The following is a 22,747-nucleotide window of genomic DNA, read 5'->3' on the forward strand; positions in this document are numbered from 1 at the left end:
ATACATCTTGCAAAGAATCAGGTGTTTCATGCAAGGACAAAGCATATTGATGTGAGATTTCACAAGATTAGGGAGCTTGTGTCAGAGGGCAGTATTCACTTGAGAAAAATTCATACAGATCTCAATCCTGTAGATATGTTTACCAAGCCAGTTACTACAGAGAAGTTCGATTCCTGTTTGGACTTGATTAATATTACTCACTGTTGAAGATGAGGGACACACCAAATAGGTGCGGGTTTGTACCTCTTATGAGGTACGGGGATGAAGACATCTACAGGTTTTCTTTATAAGAGGCTCGACAGAATTCAAGCCAAGGTGGAGATTGTTGGTGTATGATGTCTTGTATTCCGTCAGAGTTTAATCTAGGGAGTACTAGTGCAGCACCTCGACAGATTGAACGGTGGTCCCGCTAGTCGGTTAGCGGGCTGTGGGGTTTGCAAGGGGCAGGAGGCCCCCTTGCATAGCAGGGGGTGTAGTGGGGCGTAGCCAGGAGCTCAAATTTTTTATTTGAGGGTAATTGTGTACTTTCCGGATTAGGGTTTTTTGCTATATATTTGTAGCAAGGGTTTCTTTCTCTGTAATGCAAGTAATACTGAGAGGTGTGAGGGACAAGCGTTGTAACCTTATTCTCCATTGATAGTAAAGCAGGATCTCATCTCACCGGGGACGTAGGCAATCTTGCCAAACCTCGTAAATCTGTGTGCATTGCTTGTTCTTGTTTTTCCATTATCTTTTGCATCGTTTTAGAGTTGTGTTTCTACAAAAGTACCATCATTCATGAGTCTTTTGCACTCCTTCAGCGCATTACCACCACTTCCAGAACAGATACCTCTCCCTCTCCTAAAGAGAGTTCTGCTTTTGTTGCTAGTTGAGGATTTAATCTCTATGGGAGGGGGCCTGGCTCCTGGGGTGGTCATGGACGTGGCGGTCACGGTACCAGTGGCCAGCAAAGCGATAGACCTTCAGAGTCTTAGACTATGTACTTTTTGTGGCAAGCCCAATCACACTATTGAAACTTGTTGTGCTAAACATGGTCGATCAGAGTGGATTATACCTTCAGCTAATTCTGTTGTGTCTGATGGGAGTATTACGAAGGAGTTGTCTAATGACACTAACACTACATCCTTATCAGAGTTGTGTCTCTAGTTGACTGTAATCACTTATTGAAGCTTATACGGAATCTCCGACAATCCATTAGTTCCTTCTCATCAACTACCACTCTGCCCCACACAAGTTCATTAGCTTTCCTTACATCTACATGTTCCACTCTTTGGATCTTTGATTCAGGTGCATCCACTCATATGACTGATAAGTTTAGGTTATTTTCTTCATTATCACAAGTTTCTAACTCTTCTCTTGTTATATTTTCTGATGAATCCTCTACCAAAGTGGTAGGTCATGGTACAATTTCTCTTACTGACTCTATGACCTTTTTGTTTGTTCTATATGTTCCCTAGTTACCATAAGGTTGCTTTTTATTAGTCGACCGACTAACTCTTAACTGCTTTGTCACATTTTTACCCCTGCTCATTGTGATTGTTAGGGCCTTTAGACCAGAAGGATGATTGGTGGTGTGCTTGAACAGACCAGGCTCTACTATCTTCATGGCACTAGATCCCATTGCTATTGCTACTACTACTGGTGTTTCTCCTTTTTAATGGCATTCTCAATTAGGACATTTATCTCTATCCAAGTTTCACCACATAAATCCTAGCTGCAAATCTGTCTCTCACCTGGAGCGTGAAGCCTATGAACTTGGGGGACATCATTGGTCAACCTATCCTGCTCGTAGTGTTTCGAGAAGTCTCTTTATTTTCCTTAGTTCATTCAGACATTTAGGGTCTATGTAGTGTTAAAAATAGGTTAGGGTTTTCGTATTTGCTACTTTTGTGGACTATCACTCTAGATTAACTCTTGGGTGTCCTTGTTGAAGGATTGTTTTGAGTTTTTTGTATTCTTAAAGATTTTTTTTTTCTTGAAATAAATACGATTAAGGTCTTCCGTTCTGATAATGCAGTGGAATACACTCAACGTGAAATAGTAACATTTTGTTCTGACCATGGAATGATTCCCAAACTAGTTCATAACTTCATATACACCACTACAAAATGGGGTTGTTAAGTGGAAAAACAGACACTTATTGGAGATCACTTGATCTATGATGATCCACATGAATGTCCGAAACACTTTTGGTGTGATACCATTCTCACTACCTATTATTTGATCAATCAAATGCCTTCTTCTCCGTTTGTTTTGCTCAAATTTTACATCCCTCAGGTAGAGTAGTTGTCTCTTAGTATTCACCCTCCCCCCCACCAAAAAAAATAAAAGTTGTCTCTTGGGGCTGTAAAGTGTGTTTTTCTTAGGTATTCTCGAACCCATAGAGGGTATCACTATTATGAGCCCACTACTCATTGACAGTTTGTTTGCTCTAATGTTACTATTTTTGAAAGTACTCCATATTTTGTTCCACCAGTCCCCAGCTTGCTCCCTTTGACTGATAATAATTGTGCCCCTCTATGCTTGTACTTGTGCCATTTGGTGATGTGCAGGTATCCAAACCATTGCAAGTGCATCAGCGACGCAAGAAAACAATGTCACCCTTTACTACTCCACCCATCACTACGTATGCTCCAACAATGTCATCCATTACTACTCCACCCACCACTACGTATGCTCCTTTAGTTGAAGCTTGATTTGACTTACTTGTAGCTCTTCTTTAAGGTATTCATTCTTGCACCCAGAAGTCCATGATTGCTTATCCTATTGAGTGTTATGTTGCTATCTCTCACTTTCCCCTTTACGTAATCTCGCCTTGCCCATATCTACTAACTCCATTCCTTAGTCTTATTAAGAAGCCTTGTCTCATCCTGGGTGGAAAGTGACAATGGAAACAAAAATGGATTCTTTACTCTCTCGACAGACATGAATTCTAGTAGACTTACGTTCTGGTAAGGATTTTGTACGATGTCGTTGGGTGTACACAATTAAGTATAACCTAGATGGTTCGGTTGGAAGGCTTTAGGCCCATTTGGTTAGGAAAGGCTTTACTTAGACATATGGAGTGGACTATTTTGAAACCTTCTCATCGGTTGCTCGTCTCAACCAATTCAGGTTCTTATCTCTTTAGCTGTCAATATCGATTAACCCCTCTATCAGATGGACATCAAGAACGTGTCTTTTATGGTGATTTGTAGGAGGAAGTATATATAGAGCAACCTCTAGGGTATGTTGCTCCGGGGGAGAATTCACATCAGAAGTTTGATGGTGCCCACTGTTACAGGATATTAGTTGAGAAGTTTATTTATCTCGCTTTCACTAGACCTGATATTTCCTGTGTTCTGTGTTTTCTAGGTAGTTCATCTAGGCACAAAAGAAAGCTCATTGGGAGGTAGTTGTCGTATCCTAGGATACCTAAAGGGTCTCAAAGAAAGGGGCTTATTTATCATCCACATTGCAATGTTGATCTAGTTGGGTTTTCTGATGTTGATTGGGCCGATGCTGATGACGATAAGAGATGTACCACAAGTTATTGCATGTTTATTAGAGGAAATCTTGTATCTTGGTGTAGCAAGAAGCAAGCAACTGTGGCTCGATCTAATACTAAGTTGATGTGTTTGAAGTCTCTTTTTCAAGAGTTGGGTTTGCGATAATCAAGCTGCCATCTACATTGCTAGCAACCCGGTGTTTCATGAAAGGACTAAGCATATTGAGGTTGATTGCCACTTTGTGTGGGATGCTGTTATGTAGAAACTGATTGTTACTCCGTTCGTATCATCTGGTGACTAGTTGGTTGATGTATTTACTGAGTCTCTTTTTGGTCCTGCTTTCCGAAAGTGCAGTTCCAAGCTGGGCATGAGTGATTTATATGCTCCAGCTTGAGGGGGAGTGTTAAGTTATAATTCTGGTCTGGTCTATAGGGGTCTTATTTGTGCCCCTATTGGACCCTTATGACATATGTTAGTGGTGTTGGAGCTCACTCACGATAGGGGGAGTGTCCCTATCGTGAGAGTTAGTTTAGTTACTTGTTAGTCTTGTCAGTTGTTGTGCTAGGATGTTAACTTGCCTATCCTATTTATGTTTCTAGTTTTTACTCTGATTGTAATTATGCTACCATAATAAATGTATCATTGTCCAGCGATAGATCCCATTCCGAGTCTATCGCTGGCTCAGTTTCTTCTCGTTTCCTTTCTTTCTGTATTTTTCCATATTTCAGGTTCTGTTTGTTAGATATTGGGAGTCTCTCAGGTTTCAAAAGAGAACTCCTGTTTTTCATTAGGATCCAATATCTACTATATTAGATGGAGAAATTAATTCCCATGGTAATCTTCCCCTCCTTAGAACCATGGTCTTGCACTGAAAACTCTTGATACCGTGAAATTATGAGGCCCTTTTTTCATCATAGGGATGCAGCTGTGCAAATTGAATGGGTAATGGTGTGAACTGTTCTGCAGCTTTGAGAATTGAAATGCAGAAGGTAGCAAGGTAGATTTTTTTTTTTTTTTTGGTGAAGGGTTTATAGATATAATTAAATTTCATGTTTTGGAGCTGTTGTTTTACTGTTGATGCTTATGTCCTTGTTGGCCTTCCATATTCTCTTACTTTCATCCCAGGTGATATTATTTTTATGGATTTGCATATTGAATTCAAACTCTTATTTTTGAGTTATTGATTCTTGAAATGATTCCTTCTACTTAAACTCTGAACTCCGGTTACTGGTTTGACTTTGTACAGATTATCAGTGTGGTTAGGTTTTCAGATTATTCCTTTCATTTTTTTCATTGAAAGGATCTGAATAAGCTTTTTACTGTTACTAGTAAAGGTTGGTTCAGGATCCTAGAATAATCTTGGTTCTATAAGCTTATGGATCAACTGAAAGCTGGCCAGAATTGTGAACTTAATTTGTAGTAGTATAGTAGTGCCGGCTGAAACTGGTGGTGGGTTTTTGGTGTTTCTTAAAAGTATCTTAAAGGTTTAACACTGACACACAATTGGGTAGTGAAATGGTGGTGTCAATTTGGGTTGTCCTTTTGGTTCTACATGGTGGGCTGTTGATACTTCTCCAATTGCGGCGAAAACATAGCTGGTTAGGTTCTCATCTTACACTAAACCCTCTAGATGCAGGTCAAGGGAATATAATTGCAATGGACTAACTATTGATGCTAATGTTACAGTCACTAACTATATATTAGGAAAATCTTCAAGCATCGTCACCGACTTACAGTTTCCCATTACAAAGTAAGAATATTGCACTATATTTCAGAAATGATGCTCCCTTTATAACGTGGGTGATACTTTAAAAAGTATCCTTGCAGACATGTAGGATGTTGTGGGTGATTTGATGTGTCCTCCAAGCACTTTATATTATTTGCCAATGAATAGTAGTCCCCCCCCCCAAACAGTATCCAAGCCTACAGCTTAAGTATTCCCTCAGGTCCATGCCGGCCTCATCATCACAAGACCAGGTTATTCAACGTGAGTGGCCTCAAGCAGGTAAGAGAAGTTGAACGCAAGTCACCTGTCGATTTAGACCAGCACCCATGTTAATGGATAGTCTCCCTCTCTCAACTTTTTTCCTTTTGTGCTAACGACTGGTATCTAAGGCCTGACTAGTCCTATGGGCCCATATTGACCTCACAACGGCATGGACTACGTTATATCGGGGTTGAATGAGAACCATTCAACTTTCACAGAAAGCAGTGACGAGCACTAAACACCCTCATATGAGTGGCCCCAAGGAGGTAAGAAGAGTCAAACTTAGAAACACACAATTCCAAAGGCGAAGGTCCTTTGCCAACTCGGCTATCCCTTGGGGTTATACATACACACACACATATGTTTATAATATGTCTTGCTCCGACTTGGTTGGCTTCAACTGTGGATTTTCTTTTCTTTTACAATTTGGTTGGACTAGGGTTTTGGATTGATGGTCGATATGATATTTATGGACTAATGTAATCCAATATGGGATTGATATAGTTAAGATACATTTGATACGCTTATTTTAGACATATAAAACAGAAATTTTTGATTGAGATACAAAGTTGAGAATAGCCAAAGGTCTTGAAAATTTGTTTTTCTCGTAAATATGAATTGGAAAAAATCATATAACAAAAAAAACAATCATAATTTTGACCATTTTAACACGTTTTGGGAGCTTAGTTGAGATGCATGTGACCTTAATAGACAACCCCACAGTCACCGGACTAGATCATTAGTGGGATTAAGCCAAATTAAGAGGAATTAGTTGAGATACATGGCACCTTAATAGACTTTATGTATCAATGATACCACCAAGGACCACATCTCAATCTTGAATGCTTTCTGTTGAAATACTGAATTAATCCACTCTTGTGTATTTATGTGTCTCATGTACGACTTTTGTGATGATATTACCTACTACTGAAACGCCATCACTCAACTCAAAACAGAATTTTATTTGGTCCCTTCACCCTTGTTCAGATAATTCCTCAAATTGGACCAATTTTAACCAAAAACTTTAGCTCAACTAATTCATTCAATAAGGAAGCAAGGGGGCTCCACTGCAAAACATCAATGCTCTTAGCCTGAGGTATATTGGTTCTGAATTGTGTCAAGATGTGATAACTAGTGATCTCGAATTGGGAGATTTTCAGAAATCGCCAGTCCCTCTCTGCTGCTATGGTTAGAGTTAGGTACAAGATCCTCTCTAGCCCGGGGGTGCTGAAGAGGAACCAGTGAGAGTTTTTTTTTTTTTTCCACATTGGCTGATTCATATCAATATTGACACCCACCGATCTCGATACATGACTATTCAGATATCAGTGTAAGGGTGCGGACAAGGGTAAGACCATCAAAAAACCAAAAAGAAAAAGAGGTCAAAAACATCTTGATCTAAGCTGATCCATATCATATTAGTATCAAAAGGTCAATACCATGCCGGATACCATCAAATTAAACCATATTTCCTGTTTAATGTGTTTGTTACATACACACACACACACAACAACAACAACAACATGGAAAGGGCTCTCACAGTGTGTCCATAAGACTGCATAGCCCAAACCACAAATTTTCAATTCTACTCCAGCATGACCCTATATTCTTCTTCTTCTTCTTCTTCTTCTTCTTCTTACTTCTTTTTTTTCCAAGTTCAAAGGCCTATTTGCCATGACATAAATCCACAGATATGGCGGTTTACCTGATACAGCTGAAAGTGAGTCACCCAATAAGGATGTCTATCTGATGCATTTGATCCATTTCATATGCAATAACAACATGAACAACCATAACTTTATCCCAACTGCCTATATGGATCCAATATGTTCTATAAAGTAAAAAAAATATAAGACAAACAAAATGCAATAACGAAGTAGGAAATGATGCAAGAGATATGTTTTAGTAGTAAAAATACAACAGCATCCCAGGAACATCCCCTACACAGGGTCAGCTATGCGGGATCTTTGTCTTCCACAAAGGTCTATCTAACGGTTATACTCGAATCCAACCCTACCAATTGTATATATTTTTTTATCACTTCGTTAATAGTCATTTTAGATCTGCCTCTATCTCTTCTGGAACCCTCTATATGAATATGATCGCTTTTCCTGACTGGGGCATCCATAGGTCTTCGTTGCACATGGCTATAACACCTCAACCAGCTCTCGCGGAGCTTGTCGTGAATCAGGGCGACCCTCAATTTGTTTCTAATACAACTATTACTTACTTTATTCCTCCTGGTCTTGCAGCATATCCCACTTAAAGTCCTCGTCTCTGCTACCCCTACCTTATTTAAACTACTCTTCTTGATTACCCAATACTCTGTTCCATAAATCATAGTTTGTCATATTATACTCCTGTAGAATTGTCCCTTGAGTTTAACTGGCATACGTTTGTCATATAATACTCATGACATACTTCTTCACTTCATCCATCCCGCTTTAATTATATGGAATACATTATCCTCTATATCCCCATTTTTACTAATGATTGATTTTAAGTATTTAAAATAGGCTCTCTATGATGGTTTCCGATCAGCCAAATTCACAACTTCATCACCCATTTCATATGATGAACCCAAAAAATATCCACAATGAGAGAGAGAGAGAGAGAGAGATGACTCTAGATCTGAAGAACCCATCATCTATGCATGTATCAATGTTCAATCCATTCCTATTATAGGGTAGAGTGCAAGTGCCCAACTTGGATTTTTTTTTTTTTCTCTGTTCTATTTTCTAGCTCTACTCTACTTAACATATTTTATAAAAACAGCTGTCTCTTCATGTTTCTTCTTCTTCTTCTTCTTCTTCTTCTTACGTGCAATAATGCTTCTCCATAATTCAATTACCCAACCTTCCTCTCCTCTTCCTTGTACGGTAGCAGTGAAGAATTTTCTTTGGGAACTCACATTTCACTTAAAAATAATTCTTTTCATTCATGAATTTGACAAAGACATACAGCTACACACATCACAGAGAGAGAGAGAGAGAACATGTTTAATTTCCATGGTTGAATATGGATTTTAGTCACTAAAACAAGGGCAAAGACTATCCAAAATTCTGATTTATGGCCAACAGATCAAATATTGTAGTGGTCCTTACTCCTTATACCCTTAATCTTCAAGGACAAGATATAATAGGCTCTTCTCTGATGGTAGAGTCCATTTTACAGAAGGGCCCTTGAAAGAGAGAGAGAGAGAGAGAGAGAGAGAGAGAGAGAGAGAGAGAGAACAAGGACTTACTTAATTAGACATATTTTCTCTAATCATTATTGCTGTCTCCCAAAAAAAACTTTCCATTAATAAACAGGAGAAATGCCAATTAGATATGGTGGAAGGCTGGAAGCTACCTAGAAAATGCAGTCAGAAGTGAGGGAAGAAAAAAAGTGACCCACCTAAAGGTTAAAAGCCAACATGTGAGGCCTGATTAGGGGCAAAGCAAAGAAAGGTAGGGGCGTGCTAGCTTTTCACATGGGAAGGACTTGATATTTATGGCACATTCAAGCTCCTTTCCCCCTCTCTCACAGCTCAAAATTCCACATCTCTCCACTACTATACCATTATATTACTACAATTATACCCTTCTTTTCAAAGGGTCCATACCTTATGTAGCTCTACCACAACCAGCTACCATACCCAATAAATATATAAGCAAATGGGACCCAAAGATGCCAATCTAAAGGTCCCATTAGCGCATTCACAGTAGAAATGCATCTAACATATGGGTTTGATCAAACGGCTGTGACCCATTTAGTCTCTTAGGATCAATGGATCCAACAGTTGAGAATGAGTGATGAAGACTATTGGAATGTAGAAGGAGAGGTATAGGAAAATTATCCTGTGATATACTATTTAGATTATTATTATAATAAGGTTTGAGCTGAAGAGAGGGTCACATCTGCACGTGGTGGCTGATTCCTCCAGTTATTAAACTACTGGGACGTTCCATTATAACAGTTGAGACCTAACTCCTCCCCAGCTGTAGCTAGCTGTCCCAAATCCCAATCTCCCCATGTGACCATCCCCTCCAATACCTCCGGGCCTGAGGAAAAGAGAAAGAACTAAAGAAATTAAAAAAATGGAAAAAAAACTTCCAACATAGAGAGAGAGAGAGAGAGAGTTGGAAGGTAGAAGATTAACAGAATCAATAGAGATAGAGATAAAGAACAAACGAGAGGAGAAGAAGCTGAAGAATAAGAGAAGACTTGTTGCTGCTCCTAACATTCTCTCTCTCTTATCTCTCTCTTCTTAGTTCTAACTTCCCATGCTAACTTGGGAATAGCAAGATTTGAAGGGTTTGTTTGTTTGTTTTTTGGTTGGTTGTTTAAGTTCAGTAGTTTTCTCATTTTTTTCTCTCTTTAAATTGTGCCATTGTTGGATACATAAGATGGCTCAGTTACCTCCCAAAATCCCAAACCTGACACCCAATTGGCCAAATTTTTCCCACCTAAGGATACATTCCATGGGTAGCTTAATGCCCACCATCACCACCACCCAACAGCCACCACCACAGCCTTCACAACAACCATCATGGGTGGAGGAATTCCTCGATTTCTCGTCGGCAAAACGCGGCTCTCACCGGAGGTCAGCCAGTGACTCAATTGCCTTCCTAGAAGCTCCTGTGATTGAAGAATGCAGGAACTCTTCAGCCTCATTAAGGCCCAACAACAACAACAATGATCAATTTGATGGATTGGATGATGAGCAACTCATGTCTATGTTCTCTGACGACATCTCAACATCACCCAATCTACCTCCCACTACGGTATCATCTTCCAATCCTTCTACACCGTCTGATCACAACAGCATTAATGAAGACAAAAAGCCCACACCATCTGATCAGCACCTAAAGAATGAATCAGCTGAAGTCCAGAGCTCATGTAATGCTGATGATCCTCCTCATCCCACGTCTGCTAATGGGGATACCATCGTTGATCCTAGACGTGTCAAGAGGTAATCCAAATCCCAAACAAGTCCTTAATTCATGTAATAATCTTAAGGGAGCAACTCTGAAACCAAGGGCTGTGTCTAGCCATGTTCCTTAATTAATCATTATCATGATTTGAATTCAGGATTCTCGCCAACCGGCAATCTGCACAAAGGTCACGAGTGCGAAAGCTACAATACATTTCAGAGCTGGAACGTAGCGTTACATCATTACAAGTATGTATATCTATAATGTATACAATCTATTAACGTACGTATTTAAAAAAAATCGAACTAATATGTATCTAATTTTGTAACTTATATCATTTTATATATTGATATGCATCCTCGTGTATGTTTATGCACACCTATATTATTGTGACCAACAGTCTCCTTTAGTCTTAGATTTTCACATTTTCATTTTACCGTGATAAGATTGGAGTTGAGATTTTATATGTGAATAAGGGAGTTTGTGGGTCCACTTGTGCATAAAATTTGGACCACCTTGATAATCTTATTAAGATAGGTTGTTTTAAAAAGCTTACGTTCCCATCTTAGTTATGTTTATAAACTAATTATCATTTTAGTTTTATTCTTCAAAATCAATTATTAATTTGATGATTCTTCTATTATACTTGACATGAAAATGAAGACGGAAGTATCGACATTGTCACCAAGAGTTGCATTTCTTGATCATCAACGATTGGTTCTTAACGTGGATAATGGCACTCTTAAACAAAGAATCGCTGCTCTTGCTCAAGATAAGATATTCAAAGATGGTAAGTATGAGTACTTGGTCAATTTTACAAATATTCATAAACTAGAGATTAGTTTTGCTTAATGGGTTGTTGAATTGAATATAAGTTGAAATTACCCTTTTTTATAATGATGCCTATCCAACTACCGTAATGACTCAAAATCGAAGGATTCTCCGTCAACATGAGTAAAGGAAATTGGTTCCTATATTTAGAGTCTAGATCCTCTCCCAATGTGGTGACCTACTAAGATCTCACCGTTCCTTGGGTATAAATCGTTGGTGCATTATTTGTTTTGACTTGTGGTCAAAATCCTCTTGAGCAATAAGATCCTATGTTGAAAGGGTAACTCCTCTCCCCACTTGTAGAGCCGATCTATGGATAATCGATTTTTATGGATTTGAAACCACTAGACAATAGTTTTCTATAACTGATATGAGAATTTCATGCACTAATACAACTTAATTTTAGATAAAATGTATTCCACAGGGTGGGGACAGAGACAAGACACATGGGGTGAAATGATTGCTCCACCTTGCATGAAATGGGGATTCTCTTAATTGATGCTTCTGCGCATTCTTTTATTGGCTCCACATGGGCACAGTATTAGGAAAGACAGAAGGAATATGGCTTTTTTAATTGGACAAAGTTTTCTTGCTTAATTACATAGGTATTTATTTATGTAGAGTCTAGTCTTATGGGTTTTAATGTGTTTTTAAGGTTTAAGCTAAATTTGGGTGGATTTGTGAATAAATTAAATGCAGCTCACCAAGACGCATTGAGGAAGGAGATAGAGAGATTAAGGCAAGTGTACCACCAGCAAAACCTTAAGAAGGTGGGCAACAACAACACATTAATTATCAGTACTTCTACTGCGCCAACCTCTGATACCCACCCAGCTGGTACCGACAATGAACACCCAATGAATTGAGGGTCTACGTACGTAGTTCAGAGTCTAAAGAGGCTATGGTGCATTCTGCTAACCTGCGCATACACGTGATGTTTTCCCCTCCTATGAGGAATGTTAGTAGAAAAAAAACCACAAAAATATGTCCTTCAATCTTTAAAAGCACATGGACTAATCTTATTTCATTGAGGGGTCTGTTGTAGCCGGTGAATGGATTGTAGGGGGTGCGGTTTTGGGGATGAGGTTGGTGATTTTTTTTTTTTTTTTTTTTATTATTATGACTAAATTCTTTTTCCCATTTTCTTTGTAGGTTTGATTTTTGTGCTCTGTTGTGCATATTCTTGATTTTTCCTATTTTGTTGTGTATGCTATTCCATGGACAAAACAATCACAGGCTTAACTCAAATTTTACTTCAAACACCCTATCTTTGGCATGACCATCAACAGAGGAGAAGGAAAAAAACACAAAGAGTTAGGAAAATATATATCTTGGGCGTTATAGTTTCTTCCAGTTAAGATCTGAAATAACAAAACTAGGAGCACTATACCAATACTCACATCATGAACACTTAGTTTCTCTCTTTCAGTTGTTGAATTAACTTCCCTAAAACAATGGGAAGTATATCACTGAATGGAGGAAAGATAACTCTAGAAATGATTTCACTGTTTTAAGAAATTTCATGGAACTTTTCATCGTGGCGATTGACTTCAAATCACATTCAATCCATGGTTGTTGAATCCTTCTTTTTTTTTTTCTTTTTTTTTGGCTATTTGAATACCCATAAGCACCGTAGGAAATTCTGGAAAAAATTTTGATGACACTAATAAAATGGAGAAAATAATAAAATAGTCACCTTCCATATGTCTAATTATGCCTTCAGCCCTTGCTGGTCCTGAATTCCAACGAGCAATCATCTACATTTAGCTTGCTCCATTGAGGGAGGGGCTTCACCCAACAGAATTCTAAGATACCCTGAGGAGGCCGCCCAATCTCCTTCATACCCAAGGCTCAAGAAATGCCAACTCATAACATTGAGGAGATCTTACAAGGCTTAGTCCAAGTCACTTCTTAAATATTCCTCACTACCACCTTGATAATGAATTCCACTCTTCTAAAGGAATTATATATTGAATCTTCTCTTATTGCATTCCAGGCGTATTTGGTATGGAATAAGGACTATAAAAAAGCCATCCGAATTTACTTCAAAGCAACCATGTATGTCTTCCTTTTCCACCAAGAGAAATATCTCTTCAATAGATGAAAATCCTGGCCAACTAATATTGAAGAATCTTAACATTCTTCGCATACTTCAATCAACAGAGCATAAAAATATGATCAGCATTCTCACAAGCATTATGGCATAATACACATCTTGAAACCAAAGGAACATGACACCTGCATACCATATCATCCGTGGAGAGACTACCATGCATCAACTTCCAACCAAAACAATATTTTCTTGACGGTAAGTATATGTTTAAAACCATTATATACCATGGGACAATCTGCTTGTGATCACAAATAATATTTTTCAAGCCGATTTCATTGAAAAGTCCTCTTGTTTGAGTTGGTGCCCATACTCTATTATCTCTTGATGGACCCCTTAGAAAAGAAATTTTCTTTGCTTTATTATAAATCTTAGTCAAAAAAGAAAATAGAGTATTAGAACTCCCAAATCCCATTCATAATGAAATTTGAGACCTTTGCAACAAAATGAGCAAAAATATCACAGCCCAAATGGATGCTTCCTCTAACGTGAAAACTCCAAGCCAATGATGCTTTAAAAAATTAATCTGAATGTCGTCGTCTACAATTCATCTTTACTTTGAGCTAAACATATTTTTAATCCCTTGTAGAATAGTTTACTGCACATAGTCCTTCTAATCGAACCATCATCAACTAAATATCGATTTCACATATTGGAGGCAAAACTCGAGCTATCATTTTTAATCGCCCAACATTGTTTTGCAATAAGAGCTAGGTTCAAATCCTTAAGTCTTCCGATTCCCAATCTTCCCTCCTATGATGATACAATGCACTTTACTTAATAGCAATGGGCTTAGTGACCTCAATATGTACATTCAATATAAGAAAAAAAATTATCCATCTCTCAATAAATTTTTATCATATAGGAAGGCCAAAAATATACTAAAAAATTATGCACCAATATACTCAACTGGATGGATTTAACCAATTCCACCCTCCCAGCCATAAATAGTAATTTTTCCTTCTTCCCGCCATCTTTGCTTTGAACTGTCAACTATCAACAATTATTATGTTTATCTTGAATTCTTGACCCATTTCAAAGAATGACCTGCTCTGAAATATTTTGGTGGTAACCAGAATGGGATTTTTCTGAGATTTTATGATGGTAGTAGAGGGGTTAGGATGACGGGTACAATACGACCTGGCCGACAGCAACCTACTGGATCGACCCTAATTGAAGGAATATATATATATATATATATATACTATCGTCTTGTTGAACAAGCATTAAAAAATTTGGGGTTTTCGTTTTAAAGTTTATGGGCGAGTTTTCTTCCCACGATTTGGGTGTTCTTGAGAGAAATCTCCATTGTAACTTTTATTCTAACATAGTGAATCTTCTTCTTCTTTACCTGAAACATAGCACACCACATCAGTGTGTGACCCTCGTTAAATCTGTGTTTTTTTATTTTTTTATATTTGTTGGTGTTTATTCTAATAAACTGGTATTAGAGCTTTGGGTTGTTTCGACAATCACATCCATGGATTCTACATCAACAAAATATGATATTGAAAAGTTTGATCGCAACATCAGCTTTATTTTATGATAGGCCTGGATGATGGTTGTCCTTACACAACAAGTGTTGAAAAAAACCCTATTTAGGAGGACGAAGAAACATATAACTATGTTCAATGATGATTAGAATAAGATGGATGATAAAGCCCTTTCAGCTATTTATGGGTAAAGTTAGAGAATCTCTACCTTACTAACAAGTTGAGATTGAAGCAACAACTGTATACCCTTATAGGGGTGTCATTTCTGAGCCAATATCGATAGGTTTGATTGAGCATGACATATTTACTGTTTGACGTGATTAATAAGCATGTCGGTGAGCATGTAGCTAGCCCATCGAGCGCCCAATTGAACTGACACCTTTATATGCCCGACTTAAAACCCCATTTAATACTACATACAATTTCTATTTTTCTATTGCTCGTAGGAAACTAAATAAGCTTTCTTATCCTTTGCTTTGTAATATGATTTTGTTTAATTAAGCTTTATTTTGTAAGTTATAATGGTCATAATATCTTTTTTTTTTTTATATAAGAACAACCATAATCTCATATCATTTCTCTTCTTTATTAAAGATTTACATCACATATTTATGGGCCTTCAACCCACTTAAGAAAAGAATTTTAGGGCAGACACATTTAAACCCATTTAGACTTATATAGGTCCATAGCCCAATTAAAGCTCGTTTAAGGTAGCCTGATTAAAGCCCGACACCAATCGACCCAATTATAAATGGTACCATGTCCCACAAAGGTAGGCCCATTTATTTAAATGGGTGTTCATGGTGCAAGATTTCTAAGTGGTCAAGCCTAGCTAAGCACGATCGAGATCGGCCCAGCCTAGCCAGTTGACACCCCTATACCCTTCAGATGGGAGAAATGTTGTTTTCTAATTATCTTAGTTGGCATGGCAGTGATGACATGGCCAATTTAGGTGCATGGTTGAAAGTGGTGACTTGGCAACATTCGATCTCTTTGATGAGATGGCAGTGTTAGATGATGTGTCTGGAGGGATTTGAGTCATCCATGATAGGTGGTGCAAAATTTTGGGTAAAAACTGGTAAGTTTAGCCTATTTACGCTTAGGGGAATTTTTGATAGTGAAAATGATGTTTTTAAAAGATGGTTCCTAATGTAAAAGTACAACAAATTTCTTTTTTCGAAAACTCACTTGATTTCGTCCTATGTCAATACTGTATGAAAAAGTTACGGCATCCATAGGCAAATCTAGCTTATTTGGCATTCAGAGATAGTTTTAACATTGAAAAATATTTTTTCGGAAGATGAACCCTCTATATAACTTTAAGAGAAAATCTATTTTTTTAGCACACCTGATTTCATCCTGTTTTGATTCCATATAAGGAAGTTACGATGTTCACAAGGTTCAAGTGTAATTTAGTCTTTTTGTATAGCTGAGTCTGACGATTGGGTCTTCTGGAAAGTTGTAGATCGTCGAGTCTTGGTCATTAATATTTTTGTTTTGACTCATTCCGAAGTCGTATGAAAAGGTTGTGACCATTTCCATGAGATCGGTCTAGTAATTCCAAATAGGAATTGGCAGATACCTCTCGTTTTAGGAGGGAGAGTTCCAGCATTTGACATAATTTTTAGGGGCTTTGTGTAATTATGAAGAGTCTAGCTCTGAGTTTTCAACATAAAAATTAAAGTAGAGGTGTTATTTATTATAAGGGAGAGGCGGGAGATCCAGGATTGATGGTTAAGATCCTGCCACGTGTCCCTGGTCCAACAATCCATATGTATTGCTTTATGGCTTCCAATAAGAACTCAATAACGTCATAGGAATGATGTCATCATCAAATCATATGTCATGCTTATGTCATTAGGTACTTATCTAATGGTTGGGATTATTTATCCGTTACACCGATCAAATGGCTGAGATTAAAGGCGCCTCATGAGACTTTTTCAATAGTTGAGATTAGTTGAGATGCTCATTGTCGTACCCTGTGCCGTCAAAATCCAAATAAAGTTTTTCATTGACCAGATTTCAAAGTGTCATAACTCTTGATTTCCAGAGCCAAAATGATCCATCCAAATTGCTACTTCTTCAATTTTCGTGCTTTATTCATAGGAAGGCTTAGAACAATATTTTGAAGTGAAGAAGGCCATGATTTTTAAGAGAGGAACTCCCCCACTTTGTTGGTAGAACCTTGAATGGGTTTTGTTGCCTCATAGGGGTTTTATTTATTCCATTAATGGGGCCAAGGAAAAAATAAAAGGAGTAAAGAGTTCGGGTTTGAGTACCTTTGTGCTTTGAAGTAAGAAAAGACATTGAGTGACCATTATGTGCTTCATTAGATCAAGATCAATGTGGTAGTTGTGCTATGATGATGCTCCATTAAATGTGTACTAAAAAGAAAGAGAAAAGAGAAAGGGGTTTGTGTTCCCCCCCCCCCTTATTCTATTGAAGAAGAAGGGATGTCTACATTCTCTTTGTGTGAGCATTGAATGTTGCATTAAATTTAAGAGAAGTTATGCTCAAGCTCCATTAATGTTCGTTAATAGTGATGGTTGTTATGAATTAATGCCCAAGCATTTAAGCAAAGGAAGAAGGAAGAAGGAAGAGAAGAAGAATTGAGTACAACTATTTGCCATTATTGAAGCTACGGCAATCTTCTACAATGGAGGAAAGGAAAAGAAAGGAAAGGAAAAGAAAAGAAGAAGAAGAACCTAGGGTTTGGTTTTAGTGAGTTGCTTCAAGAAACCCAAGTGCCAACTAGGTTTGAAGTATTGGCGACATCGAGACAACATGCTTGTGATCCACATCAAGTGGAGACCGACATCACGGTATCTCCGGAGGTTGTTCCTTGCTAAGGTAACCTCACTTATAACAAATTTCTATTATTATAAATCATTGTAGGCAAGATATTTGATAAAAATGCCTAAGTGATAATTGTAGTATATTTAGGGGAAAACTTGCATGTATAAGTGTTTCACTATAGGGCATTGATATAAGCCTAACATTTATTTTGTAATTAGTGTTCAGTGTGTGTTGGGCATAGGGACTATATGTTCTTTAGTAGTTACTACTACATAAATCTATTTGCCATGGGTGCGGCTACTCAAATCATTCTGAAAAAACAAGGGTGAAGACCTAGCCATTGTATGTCATTGGTGAAAATTGGGCATGTGTTCTCTAGTTGTGGGTGCAGTTATAATCAATATTGGTAGATATTGAGTTCGACAATGGGCATTGCTCCGTGCATGTAGGCAACTAGTCAAAGCACATATTTTTTATGTTATGGATGTGCATGTGTGTACCATGTATTATAGTGCTTGTCTGGAGGATTCGTGTGTAGATTTGGTAGACCTGACAACTTGATGGTGCAGTATGGATGTGTATACGATTGTGTATGCGTGAACCCATGATTGCAATGTAGGGGTTGTGAGACAGCTTTGCACAACAATATAGTTTATAGTTTATATGAGTATGCTCTGTGCAATAGTGAGAATTGTCAGTAGTACGAATAGAAGCTCTTAGCAACATTGATAGACTTTAACTGAGAGTGAGCCACATCAATTGGTAATTAGCCAATAACCAGCTAACGGAATGTTTTTGGACACACTGATTCACCCAAATCCCAGTGTCATTTGGGACCCAATAATTAGTATCAAAACTAAGGCTCTTGAGACAGCTTAACAACTCAGAGTTATTTGATTAATTGAAAATGGTTGTAGTTGATATGTCTACTTCTGGAGCTCCTTTATTTGATGGATCGGATTTTATATTTTGGAGGATATTAATGAAGTTATACATTGGCTCATTGAAATATGATTTATGGAGTGCAATGGCTAATGGGAGTGCAAACTCCAGTGTTGACTCTAAGGTAGGAAAATCATGTTAGATGGATTGGAAGATAGTGTGGTGTTAACGTTAGTACATGCACATCAGCTAGGGCTATATAGGAAATACTATATAACCAATATGGAGATGAGTTAGAACTTAGAGCAGGTCAGTCAGCTGAGTTAGAGTCTACATCAGAGGTTGAGATTAGATGTTCAGATAAGTGCTCCACCAATGGATCGAAGTGTGTTGAGGCATAGGTGAAGATAGTTGGAGAGATGATTGCAGCTCAAGATGAGATCATCTTTAATTTGAAGACACATCTGAGGGAAGGTAGCTTCATTATTGAAGCATTAGAGGGACAATTATCATCATACATAAGAGATGCAATAGCATTGAAAAGGTAATCACAATGTTGAGAGCACAACTATCAAGGCTTGATGTTTCTTATACATCACGGATGATGGAGTCCAGTGATGACCCTTGGGGTGTAAACTCTTTTGAAGATCAAATGTTAAAACAAAGTGAGGTGTGTATAAGGTTAGAGTCTGAAAACTTAGCTTTGAGAGAAAAAAAAATAGATGTGCAGTCTTGAGTGATTAGAAGAAATAATGAAATTTCAAATGATCTTAAGAAGCTAGACAAAGAATTAGAAGTAGAGATCATTTCATTACAAACACAGTTGGCTGAGTTACAGAGGAGACAGTCATCCACTCCACCTATGGTTGCAGAGATGGATAGACATCAGCTTAATATATAGGATGTTAGAAACCACCCATCATCAGCTCTAGTTTTATTACAGAGTAAGGTGGGTCATCAGGGAGATCTACATAGACAGACCACAAGAAAGACACATAAGAGAGTTCAAAGAAGACAAAGGAAGAGATAACAAAGGCATAATAATGAGATCAGATCTCCTACACCTCGAGTACAATATGAAGGTAGTCCACATAATATAGAGATCAGAGATAGAGATAAGTAGATAGTTCATATAGGGAACAGAGGAAAAGTGTACAATGGCAAAGTTGGTGGTTATAACAAACTTTACAGAGTTTACCAGGAGAGACCAATTGAGCAGGACAGGTTCAGCATGTTCAGTCACTAGTGGCCTAGACAGATGGTTTCTACTACTCGGCATAGATCACCTCCTAGTTGGTACTTCAGCTCCCAGTGACGCAGTCACATTTCTATGGGCATTACTACAGGTGCAATGGGTAGGGATATAGAATTGTAAAGTGCTAAGTTAGAGTGAAGACACTGAGAGAAAATCCAGTGAAGTGTTTTAAGTGTGGTGAATCTGAGCATTTTGCAAACACTGCATAGAAGGGACATCTTTCTAGAGATTACATGAGCATGGCTTCATACAAGTAACATGTAAAAAAAAAAAGAGGCAATACATTACCAGTCACAGCCTTGTGGTGAGTCTCATATGGCTTTATATAGTGCGTGGAGAGTGAAAGGTACACAACAGACACAGGTACCAAAGCAGACCAAGCAAAAATCCCAAGGTAATTGGTCGGTTGAGATTGAGAGAGAGGCACACAGAGGTGTGTGTAGTTACCCTTGCCACCCTCACATCACTCGGACAAGGTGTGAGAGTGAGGACATCTCCCAGGCACTAGGTGTACAAGAGAGGGGGAGCCCATTAGATGTTTATCAGTTTCCCTAGCAAGACTCAACTTATGACAATAAAGTTCCTGCAGTAGTGCTTGGATTAGAGACATCAATTGACACAGAATGCAGTTCTTTTGAGTGTTTACATCTTGATGGAACAGTCATTAGATGTGCAGTTCAGTGTCAGTAAGAGGACAAAGCAATTGAGGACGTCAATGATGGTTAGAGGCATGCAGTTGTGTATAGAGCAGCCAACAATCAAAGTTTGTATATATCAATATAGGTAAGAGATTCAATTGGTATCATTTCTAGTGGCAGTTGTTAGAATGCAATTTTCTAGTGATCATGATAGTTGTTTGAACTTGAATAGAGTTGGATATTTCAAGACTAATGACAGAGGGAGTGATATATCATTTTGACTCGATGTAGAGATTTATGATAGGTAGTTGTGTACTGCAGTTGGGTGTTGATGGAGAGTATCCACTTGAGACAACACTTATGTCGATGAGCAGTGTTAGAGTGGATCTATGATTTTATTAAGCAACTACGTTTTCAACTCATAGGATTGAAAAGATGTGTATGAGCACTCCTATGTAGTTTGATCACTCACATCTATAGTATTAAGAAGATGCGTATAGACACTCCTATAGATGCTTGTATCCCACACTGGGAGAGATTGCTCTAGAGAGAAAGAGGAGGTTTACATAGAACAACTTGATTATTTCAGATGAGTGCCACTCTTATGTGCAGGTTGAAGAAATATATTGTATGATTTGAAATAGGCTCCCGGAGCATTGTATGCCAGAGTGGACACTTACTTGTGTTAGTTTGAATTTAAGAAAGGGGTAGTGGACAACAATTTCTACATCAGAACTAAAGAAAGCAGTCAGCGCGTGGTGGTTGTATATGTAGACAACATCATTTTTTGAGGTCACAAAGATGAGTTATGCAGAGCTTGGTAATGAGAATGCAAGACGAGTTTAAAATTTCCATGTTAGGTGAACCCTCATTTTTCTTGGGTTTGCAGATTAGTCAAATAAAAGAATGTATCTTTATATCTTAAACCAAGTATGTGACGGAGATCTTGAAAAGATTCATCATAGAGAATTGCAAGCCTATTAGTATACCTATGATGACTATGTGTAAATTGAGCAAGGAAGATAAATCTTCATCAGTTAATCACACCTCTTATAGATTAATGATTGGCAGCCTACTGTATCTAACAGTTGATATGTCTGACATCTTACAAGTCATAAGCATGGTAACTAGATTCCTAACATGACTAAAGGAGACTCATGTGGCAGAAATGAAGATAATTTTTAGATACTTTAAGGGGACCAAAAAGTATAGGTTATGATATCCAAAGGTCAAGAGCTTCAGTTTGTCGGCCTTTTTCGATGTAGATTGGACAAGGTGTGTTGATGACATGAAGAGCACTAGTGGTGGTGCATCTATTTGGGAAGCAATTTGATGGCTTAGCATAACAAGAAATAAGAATCAATTTCGCTTTCAAATGTAGAGGCAGAGTACATTGCAGCTACATTTTATTGTACACAATGTTATAGATTAAGAAGATGTTGAGAGATCTGAGTGTGGAGGTAGAGTAGGTAGAGCCACTATTTGTGAAAATATGAGTGCAATCAACATTTCCAATAACACAGGTTGCATTTGAGAATGAAGCATATTGTTATTTGTTATCACTTCTTAAGAGATAAAGTCATGGAAGGTGAAGTCAAAATGAAATTTACATCCACAGTAGAGCAGGTGGCTAAAATTTTCACTAAACTCTTCCCAAATAGCAGTTTGAGTTCCTCAAGCAGAAGCTAGGAGTGGTGGTTCTTCCCAAGCACTTGGGTCATTAGGAAAGTGGGAGCAAGTTGCTTGCTACCGCCGTATTCGACTCAGGGGGAGTCCATTGGTGCCTCACTTTGTACTTATTGTCAAAGAGGGAGAGAGATTTCTTATCGAAGCTTTGGAGTGTATTTGGTGATGAGATGATTTCCAATAACTACAAATGGGGAGATTGTTGTTTTCTGGTTGTCCTTGTTGGCAACCTCAACCACATGGCCAAAGTATTGTTTGGGGGAAAAGGGTTTTAAATTAAGGGTTGTGTCTCAACCTAGGATTAGAATTGAACATATGTCAAAAAGAGGTAGAGAATTGATAGAAAATTGGTGGATTAAGAATTGGAGATGAGCCAAACCCCTCTCAACCTGGGATTTGGCTCGTCACCAATTCTTCACCAACGAGCGGCACTTATCCTCATTAGATCCAACATCTGTAGATGAAGTTGCTTTTTGAAAACCACCAAATCACATACAAGTTTGTTTCCTTTAAAAGAGGGGTTATGATAGAGGAACTAGAGTGTTATTTTAGTAGCAGAGGGGAATCTGAGAGACAAAGGGGAAGCGAGAACAAAATAGGGTTTGTAGAACCAAAAATCTGAGTTCGTTTCCTTCTTCTTCGTCAAAATCACCTGATTCTTTATT

General features: G+C 38.0%; 2 protein-coding genes across 3 annotated transcripts in view; one reads left to right on the forward strand and one right to left on the reverse strand.

Annotated features, from left to right (window-relative positions):
- LOC122093666 (alpha-mannosidase At3g26720-like) overlaps positions 1 to 22,747 on the reverse strand; it is a 59,893-nt gene that overhangs the window by 14,099 nt on the left and 23,047 nt on the right. The window lies entirely within an intron of this gene.
- On the forward strand, positions 9,443 to 12,409 carry LOC122093667 (basic leucine zipper 61-like). Its single transcript, XM_042664050.1, has 4 exons — positions 9,443 to 10,429; positions 10,549 to 10,639; positions 11,055 to 11,181; positions 11,922 to 12,409. Exons 1-4 carry the CDS (start codon positions 9,864 to 9,866, stop codon positions 12,086 to 12,088), a joined length of 951 nt encoding a protein of 316 aa, XP_042519984.1. The 5' UTR covers positions 9,443 to 9,863; the 3' UTR covers positions 12,089 to 12,409.

The sequence above is a fragment of the Macadamia integrifolia genome, chromosome 11 (genome assembly GCF_013358625.1).
Source record: "Macadamia integrifolia cultivar HAES 741 chromosome 11, SCU_Mint_v3, whole genome shotgun sequence".
Classification (NCBI taxonomy): Eukaryota; Viridiplantae; Streptophyta; class Magnoliopsida; order Proteales; family Proteaceae; genus Macadamia; species Macadamia integrifolia.